At 33.5% G+C, this 15,726-nt stretch overlaps 1 protein-coding gene across 5 annotated transcripts in view; it reads left to right on the top strand.

Moving 5' to 3' along the window:
* The window catches only part of LOC150100332 (uncharacterized), a 134,077-nt gene extending 118,879 nt beyond the window's left edge, over window positions 1-15,198 (top strand). For all 5 annotated transcript variants that reach the window (XM_090402337.1, XM_090402336.1, XM_090402338.1 and 2 more), the window contains exons 10-13: window positions 88-222; window positions 1,658-1,787; window positions 5,988-6,068; window positions 12,175-15,198. In XM_090402337.1, coding sequence (XP_090258463.1) covers window positions 88-222; window positions 1,658-1,787; window positions 5,988-6,068; window positions 12,175-12,261 — 433 coding nt within the window. In that variant the 3' untranslated portion in view covers window positions 12,262-15,198. The remainder of the gene's footprint in view (window positions 1-87; window positions 223-1,657; window positions 1,788-5,987; window positions 6,069-12,174) is intronic.
* Window positions 15,199-15,726: the final 528 nt, after the last annotated feature.

Here is a 15,726-nt window from a genome sequence, read left to right as displayed (position 1 = left end):
ATCTACTTTATATTTGAACAGCTATACAAATGCAATATCCATTTCTGTTGGTTAATATAATAGCCTAAATTATTTTTCTCTCTGTAGAGAAGATTGTGGATGCATTCCTCGAGGTCATTTGAGTTATATCAGTCCAGAACTGATCCAAACGCTGCAAGTAGAGCCACCACGTGTATATCCACAGAGTCAATATACTCAAGAATCAGATGTTTATGCTTTTGGGTAAGTCGGAGAAAAAAAAAAAAATTGCAATCAATTTTTATCTATCAGAATTTTAGTATATAGATGCTAATTTGAATTGATGGCGCTCAATCTGGCATTTTTCCGAAGCATAACAAAAATCACTGGAGTGACTATGCACTACTATTCATTCTTAAAAGGCAAACCGATAATATTGTATAACATTTTTATTCTTAATGTTTCCATGAAAACCCAGCAACCAAATCTGTGCAGAATAATCCATGAGACCTGATCAAAGCCTTATACAGTGGCATCATAACCTCTCTATTTCTGCATGTCAGGGTCCTCCGCATCATTGCCATTATCTGATGTGACGTCTTCACAACTTGTGTAATGTGGCCCCTGAATTTCAGGTCCTTGTCCACCATCACTTCCAGATCTCTCATCTCCTCTAATTCTTTTAAAGTTTCTCCACCAAGTGTATTTTCAAACCTATTTTAATATAATAGGGATTGGAGATTTGATATTTTTTAAAGTATCTGCTTTACCAGATATGTTTCAGTTCAAAGATTATTAGATGCAAAAGTGGTATTATTATCTGTAATGAGCTGAGACTGTGTAAGCTCTTAATAGTTTGCTCATTCAAATCTCAAAACCTTACACTTTGCAACATTGAACTGACAGTTCCACTTACCTTCCCATTCATGCAATCTATCGAGTCTTCCTGTAAGGCCATAACATCCACTTGACTCTGCATTGCTCTCCCCAATTTTGCATTAACTGCATATCACTAGTTAAATAAAACTGCATATCACCATCCCAATATTATTAACATACAAACTGAACAGCAGTGGTTCCAAACTGACCCCTGCAGTGCACCATTAGTGACCTTCCTCTTTCGGGATACTGCACCCCACATACAATTTTTTGATACCTATCTGACAGTCAGTCACTGATCCAACTCAGAAGTCTGTTATCTGATCCCATCTACTTCAATTTATTTAACAGCTTGTCATATGGCAGTCTATCAAAAGTTTTTGCAAAATCCTAGTACACCACTGTATATGCATCTCCCCTATCCAGGGTAATTATCAACTTGTTATAGTACATAATTAAGTTAGTAAAACATGATCTCCCTTTAACAAACCTTGTTATCTGAATACATCATGCCAGTTTAATGTTTGTCTGTAGTACAATCATTCTGTAACCTTGGAATTTGAGTGTATTGGATGTACACACACACAAACTATTTGTTTATACATACTATTACACAGTATTTCTTTCTTGTTTCATAAGAATACAACTTTGGAGATAGAGTGAGAATTTAGGTGTTTTATGTATTTTGCTGGCATAACAATAGCTATATACTGCAGATAGTAGATTTACTATCGCATTCCTAGTACTTTTCTTGTATTATTCATGACAACTTTATGATTGTTAATATTTGGTTTATAATATTTAATATCTTTAAAATTAGGTCTGTACTTTTTGAGCTGATTGCAGAAAGATTTGCTTACAACGATCAACATCCTCATGCAATTATATGGAGAATAGCTACAGGACATCGGCAATGTGTTGATAATCTCAAATGTACCAGTGTACTCAGGGTACGTATATTAATTTTTGTGATCTGCTGTGCTCCATTCAGAATATTTTTTGCAAGTGTAAATTATGAACTTACACAAATCTTAGTCTACTATACTTAAATGTGACTCTGATAATGTAAGATCATCAACCAAACATTTATAAAAAATGGATACAGTAAAAAAACTATTCACAAGATCATCCATAAAGATACCAGTAAGAACAAAAAAGATTTCAGGAATGCTATTGCTATTCCTTATGTTAGAGGCATTTCTGAAAAAATAGACAGAACACTATGCAAATACAACATTAAAACTACCTTTAAACTCCCAAATAAGTTAAGACACCTACTCAAAAGATCCTTTTAAAGATCCTCTTCCACACCTAGCCCACCCAGGGGTATACAAAATACAATGCACATGTAACATACCATACATATTGGGAAACTATCCCAATCAGACAAGATGAACACAAACGACACATTAAATACCTCCATTTTGGAAAAACCGGCCTTTCTGACCACGCACTCCAAACATACCACAGAATTGATTGGAAAAATACCAAGTCCTTACACTGCACCAAAACCTGGTTTGAGAGAAAATTTAAAGAGGCATGTGAAATGCTCAAACACAACCCAAATCTCAACAAAAATGATGGCCTAACCATTTCAAGAATGTGGAGGAACCCCATCTACAACCTGTATAACAACCTAAACTAGCCATAGAAAAATCCCACTACAAGAAGACAACCTGGTGAAGTGTTTTTGTAACATTCAACAGCAACTGAAAGAAATCATATTATAACAATCAGAACTGTACAAATCCAGAAGAATATTAATACATGAGGACTTTAGCAGTTTATTGTAGTTGTATTTATTTATTTATAATTTAATTTTTTTTTATCACTAGAGGTCAGGCTAGGGAAAAGGATGAATTAACTATGTAGATTTAGTTTACCGGCATACAGAGCTAGAGCATGTAGCTTGGTTCCTTATACGCTTGTATCCTTCCGATGATGACCTCGATACAGGGGTCGAAACATCAAGTTTTATTTTATTAGTAATTAATCTGTTCAATGCATGTGTTTTTTCCCTAAATTTATAAATATGAATGCTGATCACCATTTAACCCTATAAGAAAGAAATACCTGTAGTATGTCAAGCAGTATGTTAGATTTATCTAAAAATAAAATGCTTCCATTTATTTATTTATTTTTTATCTAGTATTTCTAGAAAAAATGTTGATGACTAAAATCTGGTCATCAAACTCAAATTGAGACTCATTGTGAGATGCTTCCCACTAACTGTTATTCACATAATATCCATTGTTACCTCTCCATAAAGTCATTCACTAAGCACTCACAACAGTCTCAGTTTGACAACACATGGACTGTTCTCAAAGCAAAATATCTAGTCCTTGCATATTCTTGTATTGAAACATTTTTTTTCTGTATCTGCCCTATAAAACCCATTATAACTTATGCTTCTATCCTGTCCCCTGCTTTCCATCAGACTTTACAATTCACAAGCCTTCAATATATCCTCATAGGGAACACAGCCTTCTATAGACCAGTCATCAATTGTTTACTCAATTTTTGATCCTCTTTGCCATCTCCTCATCCCAAGAAACACCTCAGGGAACCAACCCTTTGCATATTAGTCCAATGTGCTTTTCTAAAGAGGGATAATGACTTGTTTATTCCTATGTATTTCTTAATATCTAGTTCGATCTTTTGAGGTATTTTGTCTACTTTTCTGATAAATATACCCTCTGAATTTCAACACACTATTGTTCCCAACTTGCTGGCATCATCAATTTATTGCAGTCTAGTTCCATCTGTGTAACACACAGCTTGTAGTCTTTTCATCCCAAAATGTGTAATTTTACACTTCGACATGTTGAACTGGGTGCCATTATCATTTGTCTAAACTGCTAGTCTATTAAAATCATTCTGTATGATCTCATCATTTTTATTTACTATTGCCCTCTCTGGTTTTGCATCACTGGCTATTTCCCTTCAAATCATTCCCTATATCATTAAACAGCAGCAGCAGTATTCTAAGTAGAGAACTCTGCACTATGTCACTGGTCACCTGCTTTCTCCTTGACCCAACCCTGCCATACTGATATGTCCATCACTCAGCCTCATCTATTTCCATTTGCTCCAATTTAGCAATAGGATACCATGTGATATCCTATCTTTCTAAAAGCAATTGCCATGTCTAATGCATTTATGAGGGAGTAACCATTTCTGTGATCCAACTCAACCATCACATTACCATAGAAAGTGAATAAATTACTAAGACAAGGCCTGTCCATTCACAAAGTCATATTCTCCACAGAATATCATATTCCTTTCCACTCATTCCTGAATTCTGCTCTTAACAAAACTTTTCCAACCCTTAACCATTACTCCTGATGTACTTACTTCTTAGTCTATAATTTTTATGCAACTACATCATCATTATCTCTTTTCACTCTCTTGGCATCCTGTAAATACCGAGACTTAGTCTCAGTATTTACAGAGTGCCAAGTACTGGACTATACTCTCTTCACTTTCATGGGCTGATATTTCATCAGATTCCATGGCTGTATTCGCACTGAGGTTTTCTTCACATCCTGAACCTCTAGTTCTGTCTCTAATCTTGCATCAGTTACTGCATTATCTCCACCCTGGGCGATACACAGTCAAAAAGTGATCTATTTCTTCTGTTTCTGTAATCTCTCTACCATCTTGTCTTCATTAAAGTTACCCTTCATTTACTTATTACTTAGTGAAAGAACACTTTGGTATTTTTCTTGGCTAACTTCTCATAATTTCATTTTGTCTTCTTTATCATGCTAGTTACCTTCTTTCCCATGCTTTGCGTTGCTGTCTTGAGGCTTGATGATGCATCTCATCCATTTAACTCCCATCTGATTTAACCTCCTGACGTGATACTGCTTTTCTCAAACAACCATTGCCAGTGCCCATTACCCTACTAATATCTTTCCTTGTAGTTTCTTATGCCATGGCACTGATTCCAACTGCCTCCTGAGTTTGTTGCTCTGCAGTTTCAATATATGCCCCTTCCTAAATGAAAATTCCACATGCTTGCCACCTCTCAGGTCAAGATTGCATGGTTAAGATTACTCTCTTAAGTTGGAGGGAGACAAAAAGTGGCAGCCTTGTCAATAGAGAAATTCTCTGTTATCACCATAATTGGCACTCTTAAACCTCAGGCCCTCTCTAGAGGAGAAGGGTTATACAATTAAGTTGGTGAAAAGAATTGGTCAAATAGATATAGAAGATTTACTGCATTGGGTAATAGGCTTTTGCATGCAGAGGAGCGAGTGTGTGGAACACATTGCCAGAGTGAGTGCATCAGTGCTAAATGTGTTCAGGACAACATATGATACATGTTGTGGGTTGTGGAGTTTGGCCTCCTTGAGTATTGACTCCATGGAGGCTCGAGTAATATTAATAATACATTATATTCTTAATTCTAATGGTGTGTAACTGACATATTAACACTTTGAAACACTTTACTGATATGCTCAAGGCCATATAAGGAAACATTTTCACCCTCTTATGACAGTAAGCAGACCTTCAACCTTCTATCATTGAAGGTAGAAGACTTTAGTGAGTCATTGTCATTATTTATCATTCATAGAAAATACAGTGAACTACAGCTCATATACTTATTTGTTTCCATTGCTTTGCAATCTGTCGTGACACTGGACCTGCAAATGGGCATAAACAGGAATGACGAGCAGTTCACATAAAGCTACTCAGCTATATCTCCCAGAAGTTTTCTTTAGCTAGATAAGAAAATATAGCATTTGTGACATTGAACTTTAACATAGTGTTCCTTTATTTCATTTTCGTCTAAACTAATGCTTACTGTTACTTGCCAATGATTGTCTTTCGGTGTTTTCTTCAGGATAACATAACCTCTAAAATAGTTCTAACACATTAGTGATCTCTGTGGTAGCCTTTGTCACTGAATTATCTATTAAACATACATACCAACAAAACTTGCCCAAATTTACTCAGGTTTCATGTTGTAGTCATGCTGTAACCTCTACTTCATATTACAATCAGTATCTCTGTGTGCCTGGCTGTTTTAATTTTTTTTTTCCTGTAATACCTGTATGTGTATTTCAGATGTAGCAGATTATATTGTTTTAGACATGCTAAAATTGCATGGAAATATAAAGAATATTCCATATTATTTGATATAGGCTCTACTGGTAGACTGCTGGTCCCAAAGCCCTCAGCACAGACCCCCATTTTCATACATAGTCAGACAACTGCAAGAAAATGTAAGTACTGATAGAATTGAACTTTTATATATAGTTCAAATATGTCTAAAAATAAATCTCTAAAAATAAAACACCTCCATTTATTATTTTTTTCCCTCTAGTATTTCTAGAAAAAATGTCGATGACTAAAGTCTGGTCATCAGATTTCATACCATGAATATGAAAAACATGAAGGCATAAGTGCCATTTATAGAACTGGTGAATATTATTGTGGTTTGAAATGCAAGATAGATTTATTAGTAATATTGAAAATGATCTACATGGCCACAAAAACATTACTTATAAATTAATGAAACGTTCGAATAAAAATAAATTGGAAAAAGATGCAGCAGAAATTTCGGGAATCTCAAAAGAAGAATGGATGCAACATTACAAACAGCTGTGGTATAATCCATCCCTTAGTAATGAAGAAATAGAAAATAAAAATGTAAGTAATACAGAAATAGATTTATTGGAGATGACTGAATAGGAAGAAGCTGCAGAACAGATGGGATTACCTCAGAGTTAATTAAGTATAGTAATATCTCTTTAAGAATAAGATTTCTCAACCTGTTAAATAGCTGTTGGATTTAAAAAAGCTTTTGATTGAATTGACAGAAAAAAAATTATGAAATATAATAGAAGACTGAGGCTATCCAAAATTATTAAATGCAATTAATAGCCTATATAATAAAGCAATTGCAATTATAAATATCAATGAATATATAGCAGAAGAAAAAGAAACTAATCAGGGAGTCCAACAAGGATGTAGTCTTATTTCATGTGTGCGTGTGTGTGTGTGTGTGTGTGAGTGATCTAATAAGAAAGTGGAAATCTGTAGTAAACCCAGAAATAAACATCAATCAACAGTAAACATAATACTTTTTTTTTGCAGATGATCAAGTAATTACACAAAAAATCAGACAATCTACAGCAATTAACTAGTGAATACAATTTAGGATCTCATTAAAGAAAACTAAAACTATGGCATTCTGGGGTAATTGATGATGATACAGACAATAAGTTACACTGTTTTCAAGCAATCTGCATGTATATAAGACGAACAACAAAAGGCAAAACAAGGAAGGAAACACAATTAAAATTTTATAGTCATGGTAGTACCAACAATACTATATGGAGCAGAAAGTTGGATAGAGAGAAATAAAAAGATGAAAGTAGAATACAAGCAGCTGAAATTAAATTTCTTATAGCAGTTAAAGGATGTACAAAAATGGATAGAATACAAAATGATAATGAAATCAGGAAGGAATTAAAAATACAAGCAACAAATGATAAAATAAAAGAACAATGAATTGGAGAGAACATAAACATATACAAAGAATGGAGGAGGTAAGGCTACCAAAAGAAGTAACAAAATATAAACTGAAGGGAAAAGGAGAGACCTAGAAAGTCCTTAGGACACCAAAGCAGGCTTTAGCTATATCTTGAAAGAAGATAATTAAGCAAATAATACTCAACGTTTCAACCTCTTGAGCAAGATCATCACCAGGAAAACATGCATATGAATAAGATACAAGCTACATGACAAAACATAAAAGTGAAATAAATCTAATTGCTTTATTAATCCTTTTTGCTAGCCTGACCTCTGGTGAAAAAATAAAATAAAAACAAATACATAAAAAAACCAGGGTCAGCTAGGATAAATGATCAACAAAGCAGTTAGATTTAGTTTACTTTTGTGTAGTATCATGTAGCTTATGTCTTATTCATATGTGTATTTTCCTGATGATAACCTTGATCTAGAGGTTGAAATGTTGAGTGTTATTTGCTTACTAAGTAAAGTAATTGCTCTAATGTTTGTTTGTGTCTCCATAAATCCTATACAACAAATGCAGACTACCATGCAGCCTTGAAAGAATGGTGTTTATCCATTTATAATACTATTCTTTCTTTCAAGATTCCATGTTGGTCACACTTTGTCAACATGGATGGTCAGATATGTAGATGATGTATTTATCATCTGGCCACATGGTGTTCATGCTTTTCTCGGCCACTTAAACAATAAAGGTAAAAATTCATGTTTGAACTTGACAAGTAAGATTCTCTTCCTTTTTACAAACTTTGATTGTATCCCTTCCATCAAGCAGTCCTGTCTTTTTTGTTTATCAGCAATCAATACACACAGGACATAGACATGTAGACTTCCACATCTGAGCTCAGTTGCTGTATGCCTTCAAACAAACAAAAAAAAAGGACCTTATCCAGCTCCAAGTCATCGAAAAGACCATCCTCAATAATGGATACAATGAAATAGCCATCAATAAAATCCTATATATGAGTGTAGCAAAAAGAAATGTATTACATTACAGTTTGGCAATAGTCCTTCCAAACAATACTGAAAGATGTCTCAGAAAAATTGGGAGGGTATTATGAAAGGATAAACTCAGAGTTACTTTCAACACCCTCCTGTGCAAAATTTATAAAGTTCTCCAGTTTTTCTTCCAAAGATCCTTTTCCTCAGGAGTCTACAAAATCTATTGTACTCATTACACTGCTGAAAAGAGAAACAGCTATCTTAATAAGACAAGAACACAAAAGGCAAATCAGATATCTATACCCAGTAAAATTAGCTCTTTTGGACTACATCACTGACACTAAATGGAAACCTGATTGACAAGGAATGCAGAGTTGTCATTATCAATTTTCCCAACCTTAATATGGGTAATAACCTCAAGTTTTCAAGAACATTTATCTACTTTCTGACTTCATCCTCAACCAGAGAGCTCCACATATCACCAGACTCCAGCCAGCATAAATGACAAACCTATGAACAGAATTTTCAGTTTATCAGTTACTTTGTTATAAGCTTGTCACCAGATGTTTTATAGAAATATATGGTAGATATTGTAAAACACTTAACACATTTAAGAGAAATTAAAATTAGAACTAATTTTCTAATTCTAAATTCACAGTGAACAAAATTCTTATAATTTGCTCACTGTGACTCGAGGATCATTCAGGGATCAAAGATGTGCCTATTCAGAGTTCTGTAAGTCAAGGTTATAAAAACTGAAATATATTTAACTAAAAAACATTTTATTATTATTTGTTCATTAAATATATTTCACGTTTATTTTAACCTTGAATGGCAGAATTTGGTTCCCTGGAACTTTCATACTTTTTGCTGTTCACTCAAGCTGTGACCAATACATGAGGAAATATAGTATATAACTCACATTTGTGTTTCATAATTTGAATGTTGTCACCAGTCTTTTGCATTCTCCTTGAATGATACTTGTTTTACAGTAAGCAAAGAGCTGATATTAAATTCTAATTTCCCCTTTGTGTGTTAACTGTTTTATAAATATATATTATTATAAGTTTGTGTTTCTGTGCATATGTATAATGTTACAGTCCTGAAGAAGGCCTCAAGTGCAGCAATCCCCCCCCAACACACACACTCTCTTCTGGATGGCAATTTAATTGCCATCCAAATCTTTTGGATGGCAATAAAGACATCCTTCGATGTCTTTCACATCGAACTGCAATCTGGTACAAATTAACATGATCTGGTTAATGCTTGTACAGCAGCAGCAATGTTGTGAATTGACAGTTCCAGATGGTTAGGCCATACTTTGCCTATTATGTATCATACTGTTTTTTTTTTTTTTTTTTTTCTTCATATTACAGAGTAATATGTCATGTGTGCACACAGATGTGCCTGTTTAAAGGATGTGAAAGAAATTTGGATCACACTATACTGCATTTTAAAAACTTAATAATCTATTTCATGTTGTTCTTTCTATAAGTTATGAGTTTTTGGAATTCCTAGGATCTAGATTTCCCATTTCAACATAGTTCATCTAATAACTGGCATCTGAATAGCAGTGTGTGCATGCACACACTTTGTGGGGAGGAATATGTTCATAATATAATACTAAAATTAAAATGTTGTATGAAGAAAATAAATAGCATAGACTAAGGCCATTAGGAAAGATGAATGGTATGCAACTTCTGTTGCTACTTAGACAATTACTTTGAAAAGTATTAACGATTAAAATCACCGTGTATATATAAAACCAATCAAAATTGAAATGATGAGAATAAATGGAAGGAGAGAGCTAGTTATTTGTGAATATGCACAAGCCAATTTTATGTGAAGTGTGGGGTGAGACTGTATTATGCATGTTGGTTTATCAGATTACACTGAGGACAATCAATATGTGACTCTTCTGTAGTGTCTTCTCCCATTCCACAGTAATCAGGTATTCTTCTCACACTGGCTGAGGGGTTGGTTTCTCTTTTACAAAATGAAATGCTTTACTTCAGTAGTAATAGAGTAATTCCTTGAGTTAATGCTCTTGCTATTTTCTCCTGTTTTTTTTTTTTTTAACTGAAAAAAAGGATTTTTAAAAAAAAAAAAGTAGGGAAAAATAGAGAATTTTTATTTATAATGAAATGCCTTTAAATCCACTTTTGTGGAATTAAAGCATTTCTAAACAGCATATAATATATTTAAACAACTTATACAGACCCACACTCTTATTTTTTTTCTCCCAAATGAATGTCCAAAACAGGTCATCTTACAAATATAGAAATAATACTACCATTGTAAATACCTTTTCTGTATGGTTATCCATTTCTGATATTATCATCATAACAAAGATCTATATTGAAGTTTTGTCGATCTGGAAAAGGCATACGACAAGGGGCCAAAGAGAAGCTATTCAATATGCTACAGTTATATGGTGTCAATGGGGCATTATATCAAGCAATACTTAGTCTTTATTTGAGTTGTACGTCAGCAGTTAGAATTGAAGGAAGTACAGGAAGATGGTTTAATGTTAAATCTGGTGTGAGACAAGGATGTACATTATCCCCTCTATTATTCATTATCTATATGGATCACGTTATGAAGGAAAGTGGTATTAAAAATGATATCAAAATTGGAGATGTTAATATCAGATCTTTGCTTTATGCACAATGTTATACTTCTAAATAAATCCGCTACAAGTCTGCAAGATTCGCTGACTAAATTGAATAACTGTTGTAATAGATATGGTATGAAGGTCAGCAATAAAATGACAAAGACAATGAAAATAGGCAGAATCATTGAAAATGTCAACTGCATTATAAATGGAGAACCTGTGGAACAAGTAAAACATTTCAGCTATTTAGGCACGATTTTTAGTGAAGATGGTAAATTAAATATGGAAATAGAAAGCAGAATCAATAACGCTGGTATGGTAGTAAGTCAACTGAATAAATTCATATGGAATAAGAGAGAAATTAGTCAGCACACTAAATTAGCTGCATACAAGGCAGTGTTCAAACCAGTTTTAGCTTATGGATCTGAGAGCTGTGTCAGAAGTAAAACACTTGATCAAAGACTAGAGACTGCAGATATGAGAGTCCTGAGAAAGATTAGAGGTGTGAACAGATAGCATCAATGGCAAAATCATATTAAAAACGAGGATATAGGAAAGAACTTGAAATTGTCAGCATCCAGGAATGTGCTAGCAGAGCTAATCCCAGGTGGTATGGTCACTTAAATAGAATGGGAGAGGAAAGATTAGCAAAACAAGTGTTCTCTGCCAGGTTGGCAGGAAAGCAACCCAGAGGAAGACCAAGATATAGGCGGATTGATACTGTACAAAGTGCCTTAGACGATAGAAATATAAGATCTAATAATTTTGGAGTATTGACAAATAACAGACTGATTTGGAGGAAAATTGTAGATAGGAAGTTAGTAATGATGTAAATTTTTCATGTAGTACTATTGTATCCTGTGCCTCCCTTGAGGGTACATGGCAGGAATTTGATGATGATGATATTATCATCTTCAGTTCTTTTACATTATTTATTCATTTAGTATCGTTATTGTTGTTAGTTTCCTTTACATTTCATAAATATCAAATTTTCCTCTGCAACTTTATATTCATGAAATGAAAAATTCATCTTCCATACGTGTATTAGGCTAAATGTGGCAACATGTTTGGCTAGGTGGATAGTTTTAACTAGTTAAAATAGGTTTCTCATGGTTTAATCCTGATATCACTGAAATTCTCTAGAAAAAGTTATACTTCAGATTTTTTAAATATATTTTTGTAAGTTAATCTACTTCTTTTTTCTAGATACATCTAATGTCATATATTTCTGTTTATAGGTATCTATTCACAAAAGGCATAGTTCATCAGAACCTGAGCGTCTTCATCACACTGGAATATCAATTGGCCGAGGAATACTAGCATAACGCAATTTTGTCAGTTCTCTAATGGAGAAGACAATGACATTTAACTACTGTGGTAATTAACAGTAATTAAAAAAGTGAAGTGTTTACTCAGGTAGTCATTAGATCAAAAAAAAGTGTGGAAATATCTATATATATAAAAACTTTAATAAAAAAAATATTAATATATAGCTTCAAAACGTTCATTTTCATTTCTTCTTCTTGATATTTAAAGAACTAGATATTATATTCATAATACCTAAGAATCTCATTCATTCTCAGGACTTGAGTATGTACACATATATATTCAAGAACTTTTAAGTTATTTTTACAAGTTGCTTTTGCATAATTTAAGATGTTGGTGATAGCTAGTCAGTTAGCATATCATTACTGTATCAAAATGCATTTGCATAAAATTGAAAATGAATTCATTCTAATGATAGTTCATGAGGTAATAAAATATAATAGTTTTCACAATTGGTTCAAAATTATTTGTGCCAAATCCCATTTTTCAAGAAATCACATCCAATTGGTGCTTGCACACTGACTGATCTGATGCAAGAAGCAATAAGGTCCAAAAGATTTTGAATGTGATAAAAGAACACAATGATAAGGATAGAAATCAACTAAAAAGTGTTTGGAAAACTGTTTCTCTCACTTTGGATATCAGGTGTGCACAAAAGAACTGCTCTGTGCAGATATGACTGAAACCTTTTAGTGTACCACAGAAAATAGTAAGACAAAGAAAAGTACCAGTGTGCAGTGAATGAATGATGCAAATGCTGTAAATATATTTCAATATGACGGAATTTAGCTGTCACTTTTTTAATTGTTGCTCATATTTCATGTTATATTTAAGCTTCAGAGGCACCACTCTCTTAGCATGGTGAGTTACTGTATGCCGATTTGGCCAAAGTTTCATTTATTAAATAATGTGCAAATTGTCTGTAAAAGTTTTTATTATTATTGTCATTCCCGAGTGCTATGTTATATACATATGTTGGGGAGGGATATAGTGATATACGCTTCATGGGTGGTAGATAGTTTCAGCCATTCTTATAACTATCATCTCCATGCAAAACATACACAATCTTCACTTTACTTATACTATCTATTTTTAAGTATTTTGGTCATTTTTATGCACTCAGATCTACCTCATTAGTTAAACCATCATTATATGCCTGTTTCACAGAGATTGATTACATTTCATATAAATTTGAGAGTTAATTAAGTCCCTACCCTAAGGTATCAGTTTCACCAACAATACCTAACCAATCCATTGTAAAATTGTGCTTAGCAATATTTATCCTCAAAAGTCTGCTGAATACAGAAGTCAACTTACTATAAACAGCCAACCAAATTAACAAGGCAACAATGCTATCTTAAAGGAAATATGCTATAATAAACTATTCTTTTGATCCTCAAATTTGATATCGTAAGAACTGACTATGCAATACCCATTTCATTATGTAATTTTATATGTTAAAATTTAGATATATTTTTAAAGACTTATCTGCAATATTTATCAGAAACTATTAAGAGCTTGCACAGCCTCAACTCATTACAGATAATAATACCACTTTTCAATCTAATAATCTTTGAACTGAAACATATCTGCTAAAGTAGATACTTCTAAATTATCAAATCTCCAATTATATTAAAATAGGTTTGAACATTATTTTGGATCTATTTTCTTGGTCGTCATCTTTTTTTACTGATCTCCCCCCCCCCCAAAAGATAAGTTACCATTATGCTGAATTTCAGACATACTGTTATATGTAAAATTAATGTGAACTGAATTCTGAATTTAGTATGAGAAGTTTTAACATGGTATCCTATATTAAATATAATATTACAGAAATTTCTTATGAATCAATGGAAAATAACACTGGTCACTGAAGTAAAACTTTTTTTTTGTAACTGAAAGTAAAAAGGTGATTATAATTGTATTTTAAAAGGCTGAATCCAAATTTGCAACATAAAAAATTTATGTTGACAAAGGCATCTTTATTTTTTGGCTTGTATAACAGTATCTGCAAAAGAATAAACATCAAATGACCCAGCATATTTGCATAGCCTTTCTATACATAAAAACATAAGTCTCATTGTCTCAATAATCGCCATCTTAGTTGATGCTTGGGTATGAAGACATGTCATTTCTTTGTGTCGCCATTCTATATGGATTGGCTGACTAATGGTTTCACTTAAACTTGTAAACTTTTCAATGGTAGGCTGAGTTCCTGATTACAGTGTATTTTTTATGTTCTTCCAAGTGAATGGTGGAAGACTGACCACCATCCACATAAACACATCTGTAATCATGACCTAACTATAGACAGTCGGGTCTATAGGATACCATTGCGTGCATGTTACAAAGAGGTTTATGAGCTGACAAATTACATTTGTGTACTCTTATAGAACAAGCTTAAAAGCAGTTCTGTTGCAAAATAGTAAAAAAGATGCTGCTCATACTGAGTACATGTGCACACACATACGATAAATATGAAGGAGACTTAAATACATCCAAAGGTGCTGGACGTAATAAGGATTACCCTTGGAATATTTGTGATTTAAAACCTAATTGCATTACTACATGGTATGTAACAGGATTTTGCAAAACACTGCTCCCATAGGACAGATTAAGAGAATGTAAGTTGCAGAGCCTCATGCATAGGAGGAAAGGGGGGGGGATATGATTGAGACATATAAGCTAGTCAGGGGTTATCACGTTGACATGGAGATTTTTCACAGAATGGGAGAGGGGGCTACGACAAGAGGCCATCGCTGGAAACTGTATAAGGAGGGTGTGAGCAGAGGAACGAGGAGTAGGTTCTTTGCAAGGAGAGTGGTTGGTGAATGGAGTGCATTGCCTGAGTATGTTGTGGGTGTAGACACATTGAATCAGATTAAAGCACAGTGGGATGAGCATTGTGTGCAATAGTGTATACCTCCCATGATGAGTCTCTGACTCCATGGAGGTCAAATGTTAATAATAACCACAAAAAAGTTGTGTTTATGGGATAGCTACTCAGCTATCCCATAAACACAACTTTTTTGTGGTTATTATTAACATTTGACCTCCATGGAGTCAGAGACTCATCATGGGAGGTATACACTATTGCACACAATTGATAGAACAATAGGAAGGCTGTATTTTCTTGACAAAGATTTTACATCATAAACCACTCCTTGATCCCAAGAAAATGTTTTTGCTACAAATGTATATTATTATTATTATTAGGTTGCATAAACAGTTCTGTACGAGCATTTACAAAAAATTAACCTAAAAATACTTAACTGCAAGATTTTTCAAAAATGTTAGAAACCAAATCCTTTGGCTTCTGTCATTTTTAGACCTCTTAAGAGAGAGAGAATTTGAAAAATGCCTTCCTATACTAAACTAGAAGCCTATAAATTGTTCAGAGATGTTGTTTAAGGGCAACAATAAAGATGAAAATCATAATGCACCAGTTAATTCACTACATAAGT

This window comes from Typopeltis vanoorti, chromosome 13 (assembly GCF_054136105.1).
Source record: "Typopeltis vanoorti isolate ZY-2024b chromosome 13, IOZ_Tvanoo_1.0, whole genome shotgun sequence".
Lineage (NCBI taxonomy): Eukaryota > Metazoa > Arthropoda > Arachnida > Uropygi > Thelyphonidae > Typopeltis > Typopeltis vanoorti.
Note: the sequence above shows the minus strand (reverse complement) of the source record. Positions and strands in the feature narration are given on the sequence as shown.